This window comes from Leopardus geoffroyi, chromosome A2 (genome assembly GCF_018350155.1).
Source record: "Leopardus geoffroyi isolate Oge1 chromosome A2, O.geoffroyi_Oge1_pat1.0, whole genome shotgun sequence".
NCBI lineage: Eukaryota > Metazoa > Chordata > Mammalia > Carnivora > Felidae > Leopardus > Leopardus geoffroyi.
In genome coordinates, this window is record NC_059331.1 from 144,922,978 (window position 1) to 144,944,775 (window position 21,798).

The window sequence follows — 21,798 nt, forward strand, 5'->3', positions numbered from 1 at the left end:
TTGAATGTGTTAACCCGTGCAGAGTACTTACAGCAGTTGACGCAATGAGAGCTCAGCAGAGGGCAGTGGTTCACATGGTGGTGGTGATTATTATTAAATTGTTGAGCATGCTGTTGAGCCTATAGAAAGTCCTCTATAGAAGATAACTACCATCATCATCATCAGTTGTATTCTAAACCCTTATCCAGTTCAAGTCCCAGATCATAGCCCTCCCTCTTCTGAGTTCTTTTACCGCCTCTTTATCTTTTGAGACATTTAACATATGCCATCTGGCCTGTTTTTTAAGTGCATTTGTCATGTTGAGTCAGTGAATGAGTGATCAAACAATAAGTATTATATTGAGTGCTTCTTATGTGTCAGACACAATGCTGGGTGTTGAGGACATAACATTGAACAAGACAGTTACAGTCCTTATAAGATGTACATGATTCTTTCTATAATTACAGTTGTGCTAGTAGTGAGTATGTGTGCTCAGGGCCATAGCTTATTTAGTGTGGTCAGAAAAAATCTTTCAAGTGATTTAAAAATGAGGCCTTTTAAGTGATTTAAAAATGGGGTGTCTGGGTGGCTCAGTCAGTTGAGCATCTGACTCTTGGTTTGGCTCAGGTCATGATCTCATGGGATCGAGCCCCACATTGGACTCTGCACGCCGAGCGTGGAGCCTGCTTGGGATTCTCTCTCCATCTCTCTCTCTCTCTCTCTCTCTCTCTCTCTCTGCCCCTCCCCCCTCTCAAAATTAATAAACAAACTCTAAAAATGAATGAGGCCTAAAGAAGGAGTTTTTCAAAGATCTTGTTCAGAGCTAAAGAATGAAGAAACTATGTACGGGAAGGTCCTGAGCTAGGAAGTTGCTTGGGTTCAAAAGGCAAGGCCATTATTGCTGAAATGTGAGGATTAAGGTGATAAATGATTGAAACATTTACAGTTTATGATCCTTGAGGAAAAATTTTGAAATTTCTCTGAAGAATCACAAGAAATCATTGACAATGGAGTGGAGTAATTAGGTCAGCATTTTATAATTATATATCTTCCCCTCCCCCACCCCACTGCCCTCACCTTAGCTGCTCTGTGGAGATAGACTTGAACCAAGAGTGGTGTTAGGATGCTGGTTACCAGGGGTAAACAACTGGGTGTCACAAAGACAGTGGTTGAGGAGAGATAAAATTTGAGATCCAGTTTGGCGGTAGAACTGGTAGAACTTGACCATTGCTTGCATCAGGGCAGTGAAACTGGGTGTCATGTGTGAGCACCCTAAATGCTCTGAGTACAAATAACTGGTGATCGGTGGTGCTGCTTTCCCATGTGGTAAACATTGATGGTGCAGATTTGGGGGGGGAAATTAAGAATTTCTGGACATGTTAAAGTTGCGGTACCCATGAGCCATTCACATGGTCCAGATCCCCGAAAATTGGCCTGCTCTTCATGCATGAACTTAAAACTGTTGGGGATACACACACACACACACACACACACACACACACACACACACACACAATTCCCAGAGAATATTAAGAGAAGAGTCCCTAGGCCAAGCCCCTTGTTTCCAAAATTTAAAGATCATACATGGTGGGGGGAGGCGGGGGGCATTACCTGCCAGAGAAACTTGAAAAGGTGGTTCCTGAGCTGTCAGAGGAAACTCCTAGAAACTGAGAGGAGAGAGCCTTACAACACAAGACTTGATTGTGCTGCTTCAAGGTCGAGAAAGATGAAGGTTGAGAACTGTCCAGTGGATTTAATAACACCAGTTACTGGTGATTTTAGAGCAGTTTCCGTGAAATGAATGGGCATAGGGAATAAGAGCTGATGTCCTCTTAACTGGACTATCCCCAGGAACAAGGTCTTACAGCTCTATGCTTTCACTTTTAGGAGTTTCCTAGGAATAGTAAATAGATAAATGTGTATAACGATGGTGTCTGTGTAGCTTTCAATCAGTGAGAAACGCAAAGCATTCATAATTACATATGCTCTCATAGAGAAAGACAGGACAGTGATGTGAGGTCCTCCAAATTTCTTCTGGTATCTTGATCAAAACTCTTTGAATTCTCTGCCATCACCCATGCGTTCTGGGGTACATCGTTTCCATTGGTAGGTTAGATCCTCAGAGTCTTACTTCTAGAATCTCGATACAACATCCACATGTGATTACGTCATACCAGGATTGCATAGTCACTAGGTTAGGCAGGGTTAAATCTGTAATTTTCTTTGGGAAGTATTAGAATTCTTCAGTACACTCAAAACACTACATTTCTTTTTTTTTTTTTTTAATTTTTTTTCCTTAATGTTTATTTATTTGTAAGAGAGACAGAGCATGAGTGGGGGAGAGGCAGAGAGAGAGGAAGACACAGAATCCGAAGTAGGCTCCAGAATCCGAGCTTTCAGCACACAGCCTGATGCAGGGCTCGAACTCACGAACCGCAAGATCATGGCCTGAGCTGAAGTTGGATGCTTAACTGATTAAGCAACCCAGGTGCCCCAAAACACTATGTTTCTAACTACCCTTTTCTAAAAGAGTAGTTTCACTATGACTTAAGCCTTTTATCACTTGAGAAAAATGTTGAATTTGGCTCAAAAACTGGAGAGACAGTTATCTGATCTGATTCAGCTCTGCCCAGATAAACTCACAATCAGCACTGAATGTTAATTTATTTTCTTTTGAAAACAAAAACTTACACATTTTTATACCACAAGTTATGTGTCAAAATTTTTGGCTTTAAATGCAGCAAATATATTGGGGTGCCTGGGTGGCTCAGTCGGTTAAGTGTCTGACTTCGGCTCAGGTCATGATCTTGCAGTTTGTGAGTTCGAGCCCTGCGTCGGGCTCTGTCCTGACCGCTCAGAGCCTGGAACCTGCTTCAGATTCTGTGTCTCCCTGTCTCTCTGCCGCTCCCCTGCTCACGCTCTGTCTCTCTCTGTCTCTCAATAATAAATAAACGTTAAAAAAAAAAAAAATTAAATGCAGCAAATATAAATAAGCCAAAAGAAGAAAATGACCTGTACCACTACTCTAAAAATAGAAAATTTTCAATAAAAATACATCTATTTACCAAAATGTGGGTTTATGTTAAAATTTCTTTGTTTTATTCGTAGTTTTTTTTTTTAATTTTTTAAAATGTGTATTTACTTTTGAGAGAGAATGTGTGTGCAAGCAGGGGAAGGTCAGAGAGAGAGGGGGAGACACAGAATCCGAAGCAGACCTCAGGCTCTCAGTTGTCTGCACAGAGTCCTAAGCAGGGCTTGAACTCACCAACCATGAGATCGTGACCTGAGCTGAAGTTCTATGCTTAACCAACTGAGCCACCCAGGGGCCCCTAAAATTTTTTTTTCTGCCCACTTTGCCCCTTTTTTAAATGATGTAAGCTGTTTTTAGGAGAGAAACTTTAGTGCCTTGAACAGTGCCTGCCACATAGTAGGTGCTTAATTACTTTTTCCAGTAAATTACATTTTTCCAAATGAATGTCTTTTTGAACATATTTTTAATTAATTAATTTATTTATTTTGGGGAGAGTGCTAGCAGGGGAGGGTCAGAGAGAGGAGGGTGGAGGATGTGAAGCAGGCTCTACACTGACAGAAGTGAGCCCAGAGTGGGACTCGAGCTCATGAACTGCAGATCATGACCTGAGCCAAAGTAGGACATTTGACTGACTGAGCCACCCAGGTGCCCCTTGAACCATGCTTATAATGTCTACCTGGTGTTATGTCTTCTTGATACACTATAATTTATTTAATCAGCTTAAGATTCTTGGATATTTAGTTTATTTGGATTGTTTTTTCCTTTCATAAACATTTGATTCCTTTAGCTAATTTATAGTCTGTAATTATTTTCTTAGAACAATCCCATCAATTAGAAACTTAAGCAAAAGGAGAGCGTATAGTTTTTTTTAAACATCAGCATCTGTAAATCTTTTTTGAGTAAAATGGTAGGTTTTTGGTTTGATACATTCTTCTTCAAAACACTGATCACCTGTCTTAATTATTAATAAATGTTTACTAGGGCACCTGAATGCACAGTCAGGTGAGTGTCTAACTCTTGATTTCGGCTCAGGTGATGATGTCACGGTTTTTGAGATCAAGGCCTGCTTCAGGCTCTGCACAGAGCGCTGAGCCTCCTTGGGATTCTCTCTCTCCCTTTCTCTGCCTCTCTCACTCAGAATAAACAAACATTTCAAAAAGTAATAAACTTTTACAAACAACTAATAAACAAATTAGTTGCCATTTCTCTCTGTGTCTCAAAAACTAGAACTTTCTCTTCCACATTTAAAAATTATCTATTTTTGTTAACTCTTTTAAAATGTGGGTTTCAAGAAAACAAATTAGACCTAATAAAAAAACTTTAAGAGTCACTGGATCTAAATTGGTATGTCTCCAGGCAGAAATGTTCAATTTTAGTCCTCTAATTTTTTATATTTCTTTTGATTTTAAATTTTATGTCACAGGTTGCTGATTTTTTTCTTTCCCCTATTTTTTTCTGAGGTTCTTATCTCAGGTGGGGTAGAGTTTAGCATGCCATTAATTTCCTTACCCCTGAGTTCTTGATTTGCCCATGAAATGAAACCTGTGCTTCATTAGACTGTCTTTTAAATTCTTTACTCTGCACATAGTATTTTAATTATCTCTCAAGCCATTTTCTGCTTCTGTAATAAATTCTTACCTCTTGCCTATAGAGACTTTGGAAGTGACAAAAATTGATCTGAAACTTTTAAAGAAAAATACATTTCAAACCTGTTAGTCATTTTTTTTCAATGTTTATTCTTTGTGACAGAGAGAGACCACGTGTGAGCGAGGGAGGGGCGGAGGGAGAGGGAGACACAGAATCTGAAGCAGGCTCCAGGCTGTCAGCAAAGAGCCCGATGCAGGGCTCCAACTCACAGACTATAAGATCATGAGCTGAGCCAAAGTCGGACACTTAACCAATTGAGCCACCCAGATGCCCCTGTTAGTCTTTGTTTTTAGTCGTGGTCTTATAATTGACATCCAGAACAGTAGACTGGTTGGTGTGCTTTGTTCTAGATTCTCATTGTCACTAACCATGTGTAAGCTGTGTTTTTAGATCAGTTGCATGTCCTTTTTCCAAAAATGTTCAGGATGTCTACTGTGGTTTTCCTATAAAAAGAGTCATCACTTCATTCTTAGAAAAGTAACAGCACAGTGTTTTTTTAATGTAAATGGTCTTTTTCTGTTATCATTGGTTGTGCTTATTTTTACCAGTTTAAAATAGAAATGGCACCTTTATATTTTTAAATCAATTTAATACTTTATTTATTACAAATTAGATGTCTACAATTCGGATAAATAACATGTTTTTTTGAGAAATATTTAACCTGAAAATAATTGGAAGATAAGTCTTCCAGTGTGTTAAGCTCCTCTAGATACCTTATTACTATGCTGATGGATAATGAAAGGAATTTATCTGTTGACTCAGAGTACTTATGAAGAGAATAGTGTTTCAAAAGCAATACTATATTTACTTACCTGACCTCAGAGAGTGAAGACATTTTTATGAAATACAATTTTTATTATTATTATTATTTTAATAGAAAGGAAGTAAACCAAGAAAGAGGAAGTTGTGGATCTAGAAAATACAACCCAGGATAGGATGTGAAGGGAATTTCCAGGGTCTCGGTGAAGAGAAGACCCAGGCCATCCATTGTGCCGCAGGCCCCACAAGCCACCTTGCAGAAGTCAGCAGGAGGAAGGAGGGGAGCATTCTGGGGTGGGGGGGCTGTAATGTAACAAAGTCTTAATGAACACTGAATATCGATTTAAGAAAAATCGTAATAATTTGTTGGGAAGTTAGAATGTGGAGAAGTGGGAAAAGGGGTTGTTCGGGATGGGGGAAAGAAGGTGGGGTTTATTTTAGAAACTTTTCTGGACCTCACAAATTCCAAATCATAAGTTTGAGATAGTTCTGTGGACCGGCAGACTTGAGGAAGGACGTTCCTTGGCACGCTGCCTCCATGGGCTCCACACCTCATCCAAGTTAGAGAAAGTGGATTGAAGGTCAGATAAAAGCAACCTTGGGTTGTTGATAGTTTATTCTAATTGTGTAAATAGTTACTTCTCCCACCATCTGCTCTTTCTATGCTAAACTTACAGTCCATAAAAGAAAAAAGTCCTGTAGAATAAGCCAAGGGCGTTGTATTTTCTATTGATGATAAAAATGCAGATTTTTCCACTAGGCAATGACTTCATTTCTAAAGGTTAAATTGAATGGTTATCACAGTATAATTTTAGCTGGTTAAATTTGGGAAATTGAAAGTCATTCAGTAAAAGAATAATCTCTGAGCCAGTATAGAATTCTCATGTGATAGAGAATTGGATATTATTTTATTCACAGTAAGCCATATCACATGATTTTATTTCAAGGTAGGAAAAAAATGTCAATGGAGATATGTACTTAGTAGTACTTTATTTGAACAAAACATTTCCTCTGTATAGCCAATTGAGGATGACCTCAGGCTTTCCTTTAGCCATTACCCAAGAATTAATACTTATGCTGCTTTTGGGAGACCGATAAGACTTTTTTTTCCTTCCTGTAACCCCATGATTTGTCTCATCTAAACTATTTTCTGCTTGAATTTTTAAAAATACTTTAATTCATTGAATAGTTAGATAAAGTAGTTTATCTGAAGCATAACAAGTGTTTCACTTTGAACTGGTTACCCTGAGCTACTTACATATTCGTTGGCTAGGGAAAAAAGTTTTCTTAAGTTAAAAATTAAAATATTTCATAGTCTAGGCCAATTTTTTCATTTTTAAAATTTGGGTATAATTTATATACCTGAAATGTATCATGTGTAGTATCTAATTCTATGAGTTTTGATAAACGTACATTTTGAGAACCAATGAATACATGTAATCATCACCATAGTCAAGACAATGGAACTATTGCATCATCCCAGAAAAATCTTCTGGCCCCTGGGAGTCAACCTGTAGCCCTTCCCCTAGTCCCTGGTGGCCACTGATCTACTTTCTGTCCTTACAGCTTAACTTCGTGACGTGTCACATAAAGGGAATCATGCGTTTGAGATCCGTCCATGTTGTTGCCTACATCCTTGTTACTGCAGAGTAGCATTCCGTTGTGTGAGTGGGCTGCAGCTGGTTTCTCCATCCCCTGTTGAGGGAGTTTAAAAGCTATTTGCAGTTTGAGGTGATTACGGATGAAGTCCAGACAATATTCTGGGGCTCCCTAATCTATTTCTGTAATGCGACTCGACTTTTTTCTTAGTTAGGCTGCCATGATTGTCCATCAGAATGCTGCTTTGCCCATTTTTCTTCTAAGCACAGGCAGTGTCTTCTCATCACCAAGCACATCACCAAGAGCTGCTTTCTTTTATCAGTATTGGACCTTTTGGGAAAAAAAATAGGTGGTAGACAAGACCAAGCAAATAGAAATATTTATGGACACCTGTCCTTTGCAGGGTTCCTGAGGGCGACAGGCACATCCTTAAAGTTTCAAGTCTGATTGCAGAGAAATATCTTTTCCTCCATATTTGGGACATGAAGCCACACTTGCGCTGACATGCTCTGCGGCTTTTGTACAGTTTGAGAAGTTCCTTCTGCCCTTTGATCTGTCCTTGGTTTGCAAGTTTGGAAGCTTTGCTTAGCCGGGTCGTCCTAACGTAATAATTGGTAGAGGGGTAAAGTCAGGGAGGGAAACGGAAGGTTGTGTTCTCCGTTGAGGGTGCCACCCATTGGAGCGCCAGCCTCCTGAGCTCAAAGCTGTCTTCCAGTTCAGTGCTCCTGCAGTTGTCCTCTTGCTTCATGCTCCCAGGAGTGGAGCCCAGAGCACAAGACATTGTTTCTCCTGCGCTCTGCCATGTTGGAGGCCTGAGTGAGGTTTAGTGCCAAGGAGGTAAATAGTGTGAGAAACTATAAACTACAGACAGCACTTAATGAAAGATTATTGATGGCCTGGCTCTAGCGCCTTTTTTTTTTCTTGTTTCCTTATCATTTTGTGTTGTAGTCAAAGTGTTTTTCTCTAGGTTCTCTGCTATGTTCACTTCATTCCTGTTAAACTTGCACCTCACTGATGTTTCTGCCCCCGGTTCCCTCATACACACCTCACCAAGAAACATCAATAACCAACCAGGGAAGGTTGGTTGCAAATTTTTAAGTGCTTTGTTGTAATGTTGGAGCTGGATGGCACTCCCCAGTATCTCCCCCGGGGCCCCATTTTTGTCTAGAGATTATCGCTCTGTACGCACAGCTGCTTCCTCACGGAGAACCATAGCCTCATTCTGTGAATTGAAACGTCAACTGGGGCCATAGAGCCCAGGTTGTGAGAAAGAGGAAGAGTGTGGAGTGATGGGTGACTTTCTTGCCCTTCTAGTAGGGGATGTACTACTTTTTTGTCTTCCACACAGCTGCAGGAAAAATCCTCCTGGTGTGAGGAGCCCTGAAAAGTTCTATAACTATGGCGATGAGTTGTCACAATATGCCTTAAAACGTGAGTGTGTTTGGATCCTGTCCTTAGCTATTCTGATCTCCCCGTTCTTTTTTCCCCTCCGTATCTGTTACCTGTTCTTTTGTATACACAGATTCTGCCACTTCAGTATTATGATTGGTTGCACCCAAAAAGCATTGTGCTCTGGGGCCCTTTAGCCTCGGGTCAGGGCCCGCAGGGTCCTCCTTTGCTGGAGGGGGCGAAAGCCAGGCAGCTTCCGTCAGGTTGGTGGGCTTCTTTCAAATTGAGTTGCTCAATCGCTAGTGGAGCACCCCCTCGGTACCCTAATAAGCTCTACACGTGTTTGTTTTTAGTTCTTTTTGCTGTGATGTTAATCTAAGAGCGACTGCAATGATGAAAACCAATTAGCAGTTCCCTTTTGAGACCTGCTCACGATAATCCTGATTAACGGTTAACTAATAGGTTTACTCTGATTCCCATTTCCCTGCACTGTTTTGTGTGTTGGGATGTTTGCTTCTCGCCAGTAACTGTTACCGTTAATGCCTACTCTGTGGATATTTTCAGTGGAAAAATCCTAGAATTCACTTTGCTAAACTTCTAGTACAATCTGACAGCCTCAACCCTGTTCTAGAATTCACAGAACTTTGACCTATGTAAATTGTGCTCTTCTAGGATGCAGAGGCCACGGGTGTCTGAGTAGTGTACCGTGGAGCTGTCCTATGCCTGCCACGCCTCTGCCTTGCCCCTGCCTTGCCCCTGCCCTCTTCTGCTCCCAGCCTGTCCGCTCTCCCAAACTTGATAATTCATTGTACTAAATGATCTTAAATGTGTTTGCTTACACAGCGCAGGTACTTTGTAGAGACCAGTTGCAATCTAACTGCTGAAGGGAGTTTCTTACAGGCATTGACATATGTGCCTGCATTTGGAAGAGGTTCAGCCTAACGGGCCGGAAGTGAGGACAGCCTAGGAGTATATAATGATGGTGTCTTTATAACCTTTCCCTCTCCCTCAGGGTCATCCTGCCTTTCTTTGGGGTCATTCCAAACCCCATTCCTATCAACATCCTTTGAAATGAAGTCACCCCAGGCACATTTGTTGCATCATTACTTTCTCAATTTCAAGGTTTATTGAGGAGGCAGAAACATTCCTTAAAGAGATGCCATCCACGATAGCAAGTTAAATGTAGCTAATGCAACCTAAAATTAGCTTTTCTAGGATTACAGGAAAATGCTTATGTATGTTTTGTTTTGGAGCACAGGTAATGTGGCAACTAGCAGTGCAACAAAAAAAGACTCACCTGCTCAGAAGTACAGTTGCTTCTTGATTATTTACACCAGTGGAGGGGAATATTGGTACAGAAAACTATAGCTAATTTATCTGCTTGGATTCTCAAAGCCTTGAGCCAGTGTCAGGCCAGGTAACTATGGCAAGTAGATTCCCAGGCCTCGTGTACATGAGTCACAACATGGAAAACCTGAGGATGAGAGTCTCTGCAACCAGACTTCAAAACAGAAGTATTTAATACCGAATATTCTTACCTCGAAACGAGCCTTCTGTGCCAGAAGTCTGAACGTTGTTATCTCTTTAAATCTGAGGCCTATAATTTTTAAATTTAAAAATACATTTTGGAGTACAATGTTATAAAGAAACCTTTGGTTTCACTAAATCTCACTAGATCCTCCTTCAGGATTATTGGAGACTATCAAATGTCATGTTAATGGTGTCATTTGAACTTTCTCACTTTACTGTCCTTAAGGTCCACCTGGCATCTTCAACTCCTCAGTGGGACCTAAACTGCTCTTTATTTTACTGTTCCTCATAATCTAGTTTCTCTTACTTACCTAGTGTTGAAACCTTAGAAAGGAGTGTGAAAGACTGAAAAGCACATGGCTGTACGTACTTGCACGGGCTCTTTGGAAAGCCAGAGTTTAGCCACGTTCAGTCAATTTTATGGTGATAACAGTCAGAACTTCTAAAATAAATAAATCCCGTAGCTAAATTAGCAGGGAATGGTTTATGGCTACATCACCTGAGGGAACTTGTCAATCTGACTTACCAGTCTTTTCATTTGAGCCACTGAAACAAATTTTCAGGTTTTTAAGAATTTTTGTATTGAAAAGGAACATGCCAAGCAAAGGAAGCAGTCGAGATGACAAGGAAAGACAGACACCATTGTCTGCCTGGGATGGGGATTTGAAAGAGCTGACATCCTCCGGTGCTTACATTCAGTTTAATTGACTTTATAAGAATTTTTTATTCTTAAAAATCTATGAACTTGAATAAAATTTCCATCTTTTCCCTTAACGGGTGGTTCATAGGCATATCATCTTCAAGCCTTTGGAACACTTGCCTCGAGAGGATAAGGGAGCTCCGTGTCTTGTCTTGCAGTTTGGCCTCTGGAAGTAAATACGGACAGTTGTGGTAGGCTTTTAAAATTTGTTTTCATGCCTTCAGTTGTCGTCTTGGGCTTTCACTTCTAATCTTTGTCATAATCAGTGGCATGTCACATTCTCTTTGCCATCTTCCCATATGTTGTCTCTGGATTAGGACTTAAATTGTACATTGAAACTTAAGAGGAGTCAGGAACATGTATTTTGTTTTATTACATGGCTGATAGTCAGGTACCTTTTGTTTCTCCTTGGTTCCCAGTCTGAGAAATTATCTCTCTTGATAAAGTAGGTAATCCTCTAGCAAAATAGGGTGAGAGTCTGCTCCAGCTTTCTTTTGTATTAATGTGTGTGTGTGTGTGTGTGTGTGTGTGTGTGTGTGTGTGTGTGTGGCTGTTATTCCTATAAGCACCTTTCTTTCCCTCCAGATAAATACATCCGTAAGACAATGAGCAAAAGTCTGTTTCTGAAAAATATAGATGACTGCAGTTTTGAGGGGAAAGGCCCTCTCTTCAGAGACATTAAGTTGCCTCGTGATTTGCGATAATCAATTTGATAATTGTTGTTGACTTACTGGCTCAGCTCATGAATAATGTCCCAGATTTAGACTAGTGTGGCAAAAGGATTTTAATCAGGTAGTGCTTTCTTTCTCATGGAGCATTTGTCTTGCTTGACTGTTCTGGACTTCCGCCAACTGCCAGAAAGGCATTGTCCCGCTGTATATATATAGTAGAATATGTGTTGCTTAAGTGTTCACTGGGGGAGTTCCCAGCCCACTAAAGCTCATTGTTACCTTACCTTTTACCAGTGTGCCATTAGAGACACCGAGAATGATGACTGTCTCTCCTTTTCTCTGAGAATCCGTTTGAAGGGAAGGATGAATCTCATTACTATAAATATTGTTTTCATCGCAGCCTACCTCACTGCTTCTGAATGAGAGGAGCCCCCTTTGGCTGCTGTGAAAGCTCTCAAATACTTGATGGCTTGTTAAATTTTCATTATCTAATGTGCATTAATTTAGATACAATAGCTCTGTTGCTAGGAGCAGAGTTAGAAAGGAAGAGCTTGGCGAGTGCAGACTGCTTATGTCGCAGGAGTCAGGAAAGTGTGCAGAGCTTGCTGTCCTCAGAAGGAGTTGCCAGTTCTGCTGGCTGGGCTGGAAACCTTGGAAATTCTGACATCCGCGGACTATTCCCCCAGCACATGCAGTGTGATGTTTTGATTCTTGCTTACTCTATCATTTGTCTAATTAGCTTGAGAGAGAATGAAAGCTGAGTTCTGTAGCTGATAGCTCTGAGGTTCAAAATGTCCGTGATTTGGTTACTCTTGACTACCCTTGACAGTAGAGTGCATGCACTTTGTGTTTTGTGCATGAAAGAAGTTTTAAAGTGCTATGCAGTTTTGTGTGTTTTTCTTGTTTCTGTAATTATTCATGCTGACTTGATGTGATATAGGTCCCCATGAACATGTCCTACTGTTAGAGATTTCCCAGGCTGGGAACAGGAACAGTGTGCCCAGGTCCCAGCTCACCCCTGAAAAGCTTGTAGAATAAGGCTTGCTGTACAGGCACCCAAAGAAGGCTGCACTCTTCACGTTCAAAAACAGTGAGCTCTGAATCAACATAACCTACTGAAGATTAAAGGCGAACTACTTTGAGTTTCTTGGGAAGGGGCTTTTGGTAACACAGCCTGGGAGTCACTTTTTTTTTTTTTTTTTTTTAATGATAATTAAAGGTTAAATTAACCTCCAAGGAACGTTAGTATTGGTCTTCTCCCTTCAATTTATGTTGAAGGGAGAAAAGCCCTTTTTTCCATCCTGTGAGGAGTGACATTTTCATTTAAAAGCACTTTCCTAACTTGTATATCCGTTGAGTGCATAGGAACAGAATCGAGGAAAGCACACGGAATGTTCTGGAAGCCTCTGATTAACTATATTTCTTCTGTCAACATCACATGGGTATCTTGCCTATGTCATAGTTTCAGAATAGTCTGATCTTCTAGGGTTATTTGCCGACGAGCTTCCTGTGGTCTGCCAGACTTTTTGCCCTAGAACAGAGAGAAAGAATCATTTGCTCAGATTCTATTACTTTTTTCTAACGATTCTTTTCTTTTATCCACCAGGATACCCAAAAAGCAAAGCAGTTTCTGCCCTTCCTTCAGCGGGCAGGTCGTTCGGAAGCTGTGGTGGAATATGTCTTCAGTGGTTCTCGTCTCAAGCTGTATTTGCCAAAGGAAACTTGCCTTATCACATTCTTGCTTGCGGGTAAGTCTTGTGTGTTCTGTGTCCTGATAATTCTTCCTGGAGCTCAGAAGTCCTGCATGGAGGTCATGTGCCTTCCTTTCCCTTGTGTTGTGGATAGGACCTTGAACCCATCTAGGTGTTTTAGTCTGTAATTGAGACGTGAACACAAAATTTGTAGATTTGACCCCTCTGTTACGGCAGACCCAGCACTGCCCTCTCCCTGTTCCTCATTTCTACCAACCACAGGATAGAAGAGTAGAGTAGCTTAAAAGTAGCTTAAAAATGTATCCTTGCACAGCCTGAGTGAAGGGAATTCCAGACAAAGGAAAATCTTGATGGAATTCTCACAGTGGTTATTTCCCATCTGGGGTAGACAACGCCTGTCATGTTAGTCGTGTGCAATCACCCAAAGGGCTGACATACCCTCCCCTCGTATCTCCCTAGGCAGTGCCCTTTGTCTCTCTTTTATTCTTTTCAGGTGTCATTAGGATCCAAATCTTTTGTGAAAACTCAGACATGACATTACCTTCACAGACTCCTGCATCTATAGTATTTCTCTGTTGCACTAAGTTTGACACGCAAGGGCAAGCCACCCTTTCTTTGCTGACTGAACGTGCATCTCTCTTACCCTATCTTTTCTTCTAGTAGCTTAATATTTCACAACCCAGTAAGACTCTGTATCAACTGTGCTCTTCGAGCAATTTACATTTATGCATTCAAGGAGCAGACTGCTTTATTTCTTCCCTGATGGCAGATAATAAAGTTATTTATTTCTAGTCAGTACTTCGCAGAGACTGTGCTCTTTGAGAGAAAGTGTCATTTTACTTCAACACCCCACACTCCACTCCTGTACACACAAGCATTCGCTCACTCACAAAGGACATATTCCGCCGTGTCCTCTTGGTGCACGTCGCCTTTTCTGTTGCTACTCTGTTCCCTCAGCACTCCTTCTGTTGGATTCTTGAGTAGAATTTGCCACGGGGGAAGAGAAATGGGAGCCACACTTGCTGTCCCCTGCCAGATTGCCTCAGCCTCCTTTTCCTAGAAGGCACCGAGAGTTTCTTCTCTGGATAAGGGCCTCCCCCAGGCCCTCACTAAATGGGTTGTTATGTGAGATAAATCACTCACCAAACACATGGCCGTGACGCTCACTGCTGCTGCTGGGCCGCCACTTCTGGCTGAGGCTCTCTCTCATACTCTTTAGAAGGTAATGATCACTGCACAGCTCTGCAGGCTTTCTGAAGGGGCTAATTGAAGTACGACATGAAGCTCAGAGGCAGCTGCAGGAAGGAAGGACCAGACCAAACCCATACCACACTGGAGGGCTGTGCTCTTGTGAGTGTGGCAGGGGTACACCGAGGGCTAGTGTGGCAGTGTGTGAGGGAGGCCATCTGTGCCCTTTGCTTAAGATTTCCGGAGCGGAGAAGTTTCTCATCAGTGAATTCTTGTTGTTACAGAGTTTGAAGTATATATTCGGCTTCTCCTTTGGTCTGTACCTGCAAAACAAAAGTGTCCTCTTTGGCAGTGTGGAGCTTTATCCGTGAGGTGAACAAGAGAAAAAGGATCATTCTTTCTGGGAAGCTTGGCCACAGGTTTATAGGGGAAAGAAAACATTGAAGTTCTGGCTTCTAAACTCAAAACGACCTGAATGGAGCCAGCTCAGAGCTTAGACCTATCCTGGCTGGATTTTTTCCGCAGAACCCTTCTGGTTGTACTTTCTTTCCCATGGAGCATTTGTCTTGCTTGACTGTTCTGGACTTTAGCCACCTGCCAGAAAGGCATTGTCCTGCTATATATGTATAGTAGAATATGTGTTGCTTGAGTGTTCACTGGGGCAGTTTCCAACCCACTGAAACCCAGACTCATGCAGCCCGGTCACTCGCCTCTGCAGCAGCCAGTTCCTGTGTGGACTTGGCATTATTCTAAGCTTAGCAATTCAAAAGACAGTGCCTGCATTAACATATATTTTGAAAGATAGATTACCAAGGCAAATACATGATAAAATAGAAGCTTTTACAGTTTTCTCCTGCCATACTATATGCGGTTATATTCCGCATCTTCTGGTTTCTTTAGAAACCTAGCAAGGATACAGGACGGTGAAAAGTTGTAAGAGCATGCAAGCCTCGGTTTGAATCTGCACAAGCAGGTGACTTCAGGGAGGTTTTTACTCTCTTGAAGCCTTAGTTTACACTTCAGTTAACTAGAGAGTGTTTGTTGCCTCTTGGGATTTTTGTGAGGGTTTAATGACATGTACAGAGAGTTCAGAACAAGCCTGTCATAAAGTGGATTATCCCATAAATATGTTTCCTTCCCCTTCCTCTCACAAAGACTTGGTGAATTCATTCACAAGTAGAGCTTTTCTTAACTCTTACATGGAATGGTATACTTGTACAGTGCGAGTGCACAGGGCTCTGGCTCTACCGTGGGGACGCTGACCTACCCGAAATGGAAATAAATCAAGGAAAGTTACTGTTCTAGCCTCCTGCTGGATGAGCAGAAAGCTCACTGAAGGAAAGGCCCCTGGCTTTTTCCCTTTGAGTTTAGAGCAAGCAACTCTACATCCTGGTAAGACGTGGTCCTGGGTGTCGGGACACTCTAGAGGGAAGACAGACATGCAGACAAACTGCAGTATTGGGCACTAGGTGAGAGAAGTATTTACAAGGCACACAAGTAATACAGAGGAGGGAATAAGTGGTTACGTAGACAGAGATCAGAGATGGCCTCCCTGAGCAGCTGATACCTGAGCTGTGTTTTGAAGGACAAATGAGAGTTTGCAGTGCTGGCACAGGAGGGGCAAAGGAGGAAGAGCCACGTTCTAAATACAAAGGTGTAGAGGTTTGATATATCTCGGTGTGTCAGACAACTGTGACCCCTTTGGTCTTGGTGGAGTATGAAGAGTTGAGGGGTTCGGGTGGGATGCGGGTGCGAATGCAGACGGGATATACCGTGGACCTGCAGAGTCACTCAGGATATTGAGCAAGAGAGTGACATGCTCACACCTGTGTTAAAGGAAGTTTATTTTGGTGAATACATTGGAGTAAATGAGGCTGGAGGCTGAGAAAGCAGTTAAGAAGCAAGAGGGGTGGGTAGAGGCCTAAAATCTGGCAGTGAAGAAGAGGAGAGGTCGGAATAATATTTAGGAGAAAGACTTGGTAATTCAGGGAAGGACTGGATTTGGGGGGGGGTCAGAAATGGGGGTGTCATTGAGGGTAGGAGGGAAGTAACTCGTCCAAGGCTCGAGTGTTTGGGCACATTGGGATGTCCACCAGCACGGGCAACACAAAAGTAAGAATTGGTTTTAGGAACAGATAATTGGTGGTCAGAGGATTAGGCGGAGAATCCTGGGAATAATGTTCAGGAAGCCAAGAGAGGAAAGAATTCCAAGGAGTCAGCAGTGTCAGATTTTACCTAAAATATCAAGTCGGTAAAAACTTTGAAGCAGTTTTATACTGTTTATCAATTAGTAAGTCACAGATGACCTTTGTCGGTGCGATTTCATCAGACTTGATTCAGCTAAAGTCAGATTACAGGCGATTAGGGTGTAAATGTGGGAAATGAACAAAATCAAAAATAGAGTGCTCGTTACAAAATTCTCACAGAGAATGCAAAAGGAACGCATAAAAATGAAAGCTAAAGGGTCACAGTAACAACCTAAGGATGTCAGCGACTTGAATGCTTTTATAACCATAATTCTTTCTCAAGACTAGAACAGAACCTGGCTTATAGTTGGAAAAGCTATTCAGTATATCTGTTGTTTTCTTTCTTTCTTTCTTTCTTTCTTTCTTTCTTTCTTTCTTTCTTTCTTAATGTTTATTATTCATTTGGAGAGAGACTGTGAGCAGGGGAGGGACAGGGAGAGAGGGGGACAGAGGATCTGCAGCAGGCTCCGTGCTGACAGCAGAGACCCCGATGCGGGGCTTGAACTCACGAACTGTGAGATCATGACCTGAGCCAAAGTTGGATGCTTAACTGACTGAGCCACCCAGGCACCCCCCGGGTGGTTTTCATAACACCAATTACAGAAGGTAAAACTTAACAAAATCTTCTTGGCAAATGAGGATATGAAAAGCATGGATGAGAAAATATCATAGGGAGCATGAGATGCACTGGTCTGAATTCTGAGGACAAGAAATGAAGAAAGGCTGCAAGGAAATTATTAGCAGAGCAATGACCTAAAGGAGACCGAAGGAATGAGATAGATAGAGAACAGGGAGGAGGGAGTGTCCTTAGAGGAGGGGACCCTTGGTCCCCTGAGACACCAACTACAAAGAACACTGAACGTGGGTGTAGACACAGATGCAACATTCACACTGTGGGGCAGTTCACCTGGTTCAGTGAACCTCGTTGCACGGCTTTGCAGGTGAGGGTGGATGTGGCTTTGCAGGTGAGGGTGGATGTGCCCTACATCATGGAAAAATGGCTTTCTGCTGGAAACAATGTCTCTCTGCAGCCAGGAGGGAGTTTGCGCTGTGATTCTCAAGGGGAAAGTCAAGGGAATTGTTCAGCAATCCCATATGTGCTGCTCTCATTAATCCCAGCCTTTTCAGAGAGCCCTCTGGACTTCAAGGTGGGCTGGATACTTTCCATTTTCATGTGGCCTTTTTTGGGCAGACGGCCCCGCAGCTTGATAGGGAGTGGCATTTGGCCCAAGCCAGCTGGCCTCTCTGTCACGGTTCCTGCACCCCTGTATGCGGAATGGTTGCTTGGTCAGATGGGATGGCAGGTGGGGCTGGGCAAAGTCAGCTGTAGCTAACAGGTCAGTGCCTCCTGATAGCTATCGCCCTTTAGTCCTTTGAGCACCTGGCTTAGGTTTGGTCGGTGAGCAGGTGACCTCACACCATCAGAACGAAGACTGTTGACGGTCCCTCTGCTTGCTGCTGTGGCCTCCTCCTGTGCATACTTATTTCTTTCACGGAGGCGATCACAGTCAGGTCTTGTCTTGAGTTCGCAGAGAAGCCAAGATGCCTGGGCAGCCTGCATTTGTTTAAGAGCATCCTTTTTCCTATCCAGCATTTAGTGCACTCCGTGCTTTTCCTTCCATTAGAACAAAAGCAGTTTACCCCCACTCTTTGGTTTTCATTTCTTTTCACTTGTCATGTGTTTCACATTTTAGTTTCCTTGTCTGAAGGGACAAGTGAAGTGCACGTATTTGCAGATCACTTAGCCTTTGATTCACATTTTTATTTAATGGCACCAGTGGGCATGGAGAGTGTGTCATTGCTATGACCTTTATAGTACATTGCCTCATTTTGAATGATTTTCTTAGCTCTGGGGTATCTGGGTCATGCTAAAGGCATGTAGTCCTGTTGGCTAAGCAGAGCAAGTATCCAGGTAGTGCTGGAAACAAATGCCTGAATTATAAAAGAAGAATAATTTGAGGTTGCAGTGCAAAGTAATCCAGGTAGTCTTATATCAGGTTATTTGGTATCTTTCACTAACTCACTGAGCTCACCCCGTTTGCATTTCCTTGTTCCTGAAGCTAGGACAGCAATATGTATGAGGAATTGTGGACTCGGGTAGGTTTGGAGTGTGGATGCCAGTCATCTTGGTTGGAACTCATGGTACAAATCACCTAGAAGGCAGCAGCCACCTGGCAGGGGGTTCCCATGTAGATCACAGTAGGTGACTTTTAATTAACCAGTTACCTAGTCATACGAAACAAGACTAGAAAATGAGACTTCCCTTTGCCTGCCCTTTGGCATTTATTTTTCAATTTCTCTCTCTCTCTCTCTCTCTCTCTCTCTCTCTCTGATTACAACGTCCCAGTGCAGCTGCATTATGACAAGGAAGGCAGTGAAAAAAGGTTCTAGATATCTAGGGTTTGATAAATTTTGATGTGCATGGTGGGTGAACTAAAGGTTCGACCGTGTGTCCTTCCACCCTGAATGTCTTTCAGTAAAGTAGCTCATGTCCTTTCTTTTTAACGCCTCTTCTCCACAACCAGTTCTAATAGGAATAACAACTGTCTGTTTCTCAGTAGACCAAAAACTTCAAATGAGGGAGAAAAGGGAAGGTGAACAGGAATATCATCCCCATCTCCTGGCCCCAGGAATGGTGGATCCCCATTGATTACCAGTGCCTCACCAAATTACACAATTAAAACCGATGTATGTTTGAGTGAGAAATCCCATTCTGCTATCACAGAGGTGCTAATGAATCAGGCTGTTACGTGGTTGTGTTTGCTGGGCTTCTATCCTTAATTAAGCAATTACGGGGTCTGCTGATACTTATGAATTCCTTTCAGATGCTTTAATTGAATTGCAGCTTAATGGGTATTTGTAAAGTGGGGTATTCTCTCTCTTGGGACTTGGCCAGTTTGGTTCTGTCTCCACCGCCTACTTGCTTTCAGTTGGGTCCCAGTACCGGAAATGGGCCGCTTGACATGCCCATTTCTGGAGTTGCAATAGTTCTTCACTCTTAAAGATACCATTGTATGAATTTTATGAATTATGTTCATGTCAGGATGTCCTGGAGGGCCACTCGTGAGGAAAACATTAGCGCAATAAACGGGTTAGGGGAGCCTTTTTTAATGAGGCCAAGATTTTGTAAGCCCACTATAAGAAAAAGCAGTCTTTGATAGGTAGATTATGGGCGATGCATAAATTAATATGACAGTTTCTGCTTCCCTGAATAGCTTTTAGTCTAATAGTGTAGACAGCTATGTGCAAAACTTGAACAAGGAAAAATAAAAAGGAGTTGTGAAAAGCATAGGCAACATACTTATGGAAAGGAAAAAAACAATTAATTGGGGAATGGCAGAGACTTCACAAGAGAGGTGGCATTTGAACATCCAAGATCGGGAGCATTTCTTTTGGCAAGCTAGGTGTGATTGATCTAGGCAAAACGACTTAGCCTATATTATTAGTTCTCAGGAAGAGTAGCCTGAAAGAAGTGGTTTTGCACAGGCGCGTAAACCTCCTTCACTGCCCTCCTGCCATTGAGCGTTCAGTGAGTGCTCTCCCCGCGGCTGCTGGCCTCTCCACGTATACGATACCACCAGCCCTGGTCATGTCACGTGGATGAACGTGCAGGCCTACCAAGATAGCCTGATTATCTCCCATCTTTAGATCATGAGTCATCCCCAGAATGAGCCTCATCATGTTTGTGGGTCATTCAATGGCATGGCTATTTAATAATTTATTTCCACTTTGCATTGGCTAGGAATTTAGAAATACATAAGTTCCAGCCTTCAAGCAAAGTAGTTGTGTCTACTGAAGTAAAGAATGTATAGACATGAAGAAAAAAATACATGCTTAAGAAGGCTAAGAGTAGGGGAAGCATGCTTTAAAAACTATACAAATGAAAACCGCTCCTGATTTTTCTAAAATAATCATGTACATTGTGATACTGTCAGGAAGGCTAAGGCAATCCTGGTTTACAGCCCAGCAGTACAACATCCGAAGAGGGGTGGAGCTGAGTGCTGGTTCAGCGCAGGGCAGGGGAGGCCTAGGGTGTGATACTCCATCCAAGGACCACCTTTTTAGGAAGGATGTCAGCAGATTGCAGAAGGATCAGAGGAGAGTGAGCAGGACGGTAAGAGACCTAGAAATGCCAGGACCTGAGGACTAGTCGTAGGTATCAGAGGAGACTCCCAGGATGTAATGGGTATTTCAGGGTCCAGAGGCAGAGATTTAGTCTATTCGGTAGCCATTTCAATTTTTTTTTTTTTTTTTTTTTGGAGTCAGTAATAAATAAAGACATCAATAAAAATAAGATTTGTTCAGCATGGTTTAATGGCAGTCACAGACCTGGGAGCTAAAACTCTTAAAGACAAATTCTTGCTCTTCTCTCCTGCTTCCTGGTTAATTATTTCCATCCGACTGGTCTGCTTATCTTAGTATGATGCTGGGACCTGGAGGTGAGGGAGACAGCAAGGCCCACATGGCAGTTCTGTGCCAGCCTGTCTAGAGACCAGCAACCGAAGGGAAGCCTGTTAGCGGTGCACAACCTTCTGTGGAGCCCAGCAGACTGCCGAGGGTGGCGCAGCCTCCTAACTGGGATGCTTAGCCCTCGCCCTCTCGGTTGGGTTTTCTGTGCCAAGAAGAGAAAGATGTTGATTTATCCTCAGCTGTTACGGGATGGGCTCATTCACTCCCTCTGGATGGATGGGTCAAAATTAAGAGAAAAGAATCCTTTCCTCCCAAGTCTTTGGACTTTTGCCTTCTACTGTTGCTTTTTACTCTTGATGCTTTTGAGTTTTAATAATAGTTGAGACAAGAGAAAAAATATCCTGGATGGGAATTGGACTGATTCCATGCAAAGCTAATAAGAGCTAGTAGAGTGGTACAAAAGGGTCAGACCTGGGAGCTTTTCCTTCAGGGTTCCTTTTCTGTTCCTTCTCCCCACCCCCCCACCCCCCTTGACCGTTCTTTCTGGGTCGGTTACAGTTATGTAGGCTGCCTTCGGCCTGGTGGGCCTGGTGGGCCTGGTGGGCCTGGTGGGCCTGGTGGGCCTGGTGGGCCTGGTGGGGAGGGACTGGGAAGCTGCTCTCTGCTGGAGCGTTTCCAGTACCAGCACCTGTCTCTGGTTGTGCCCAGATACCTCCGTTCTAACTCCGTCCTTGTGTTTACCAGAAAAGTACATGTCAGTGTGGGTTTTTCATTGTCATCTTGTTAGCCTGTTGGCATTTGCCAGCAGCCATTTAGTAGAAGTGGTGGTAAGCAGCAACATCCAGGGTTGGGCTACTCTCCACTCCCCCTGCCCTGTGGGGTGTCTATTTGGCCAGCCTAATAGTAGAAAATGGCAGGACCTGGATGCAAGAGAGGG

General features: G+C 42.6%; 1 protein-coding gene across 1 annotated transcript in view; it reads left to right on the forward strand.

The window, feature by feature from the left end:
* SND1 (staphylococcal nuclease and tudor domain containing 1) overlaps positions 1-21,798 on the forward strand; it is a 427,290-nt gene that overhangs the window by 261,962 nt on the left and 143,530 nt on the right. The window contains exon 15 of the mRNA XM_045495517.1: positions 12,912-13,053. Within this exon, the coding sequence (XP_045351473.1) occupies positions 12,912-13,053 (142 nt within the window). The remainder of the gene's footprint in view (positions 1-12,911; positions 13,054-21,798) is intronic.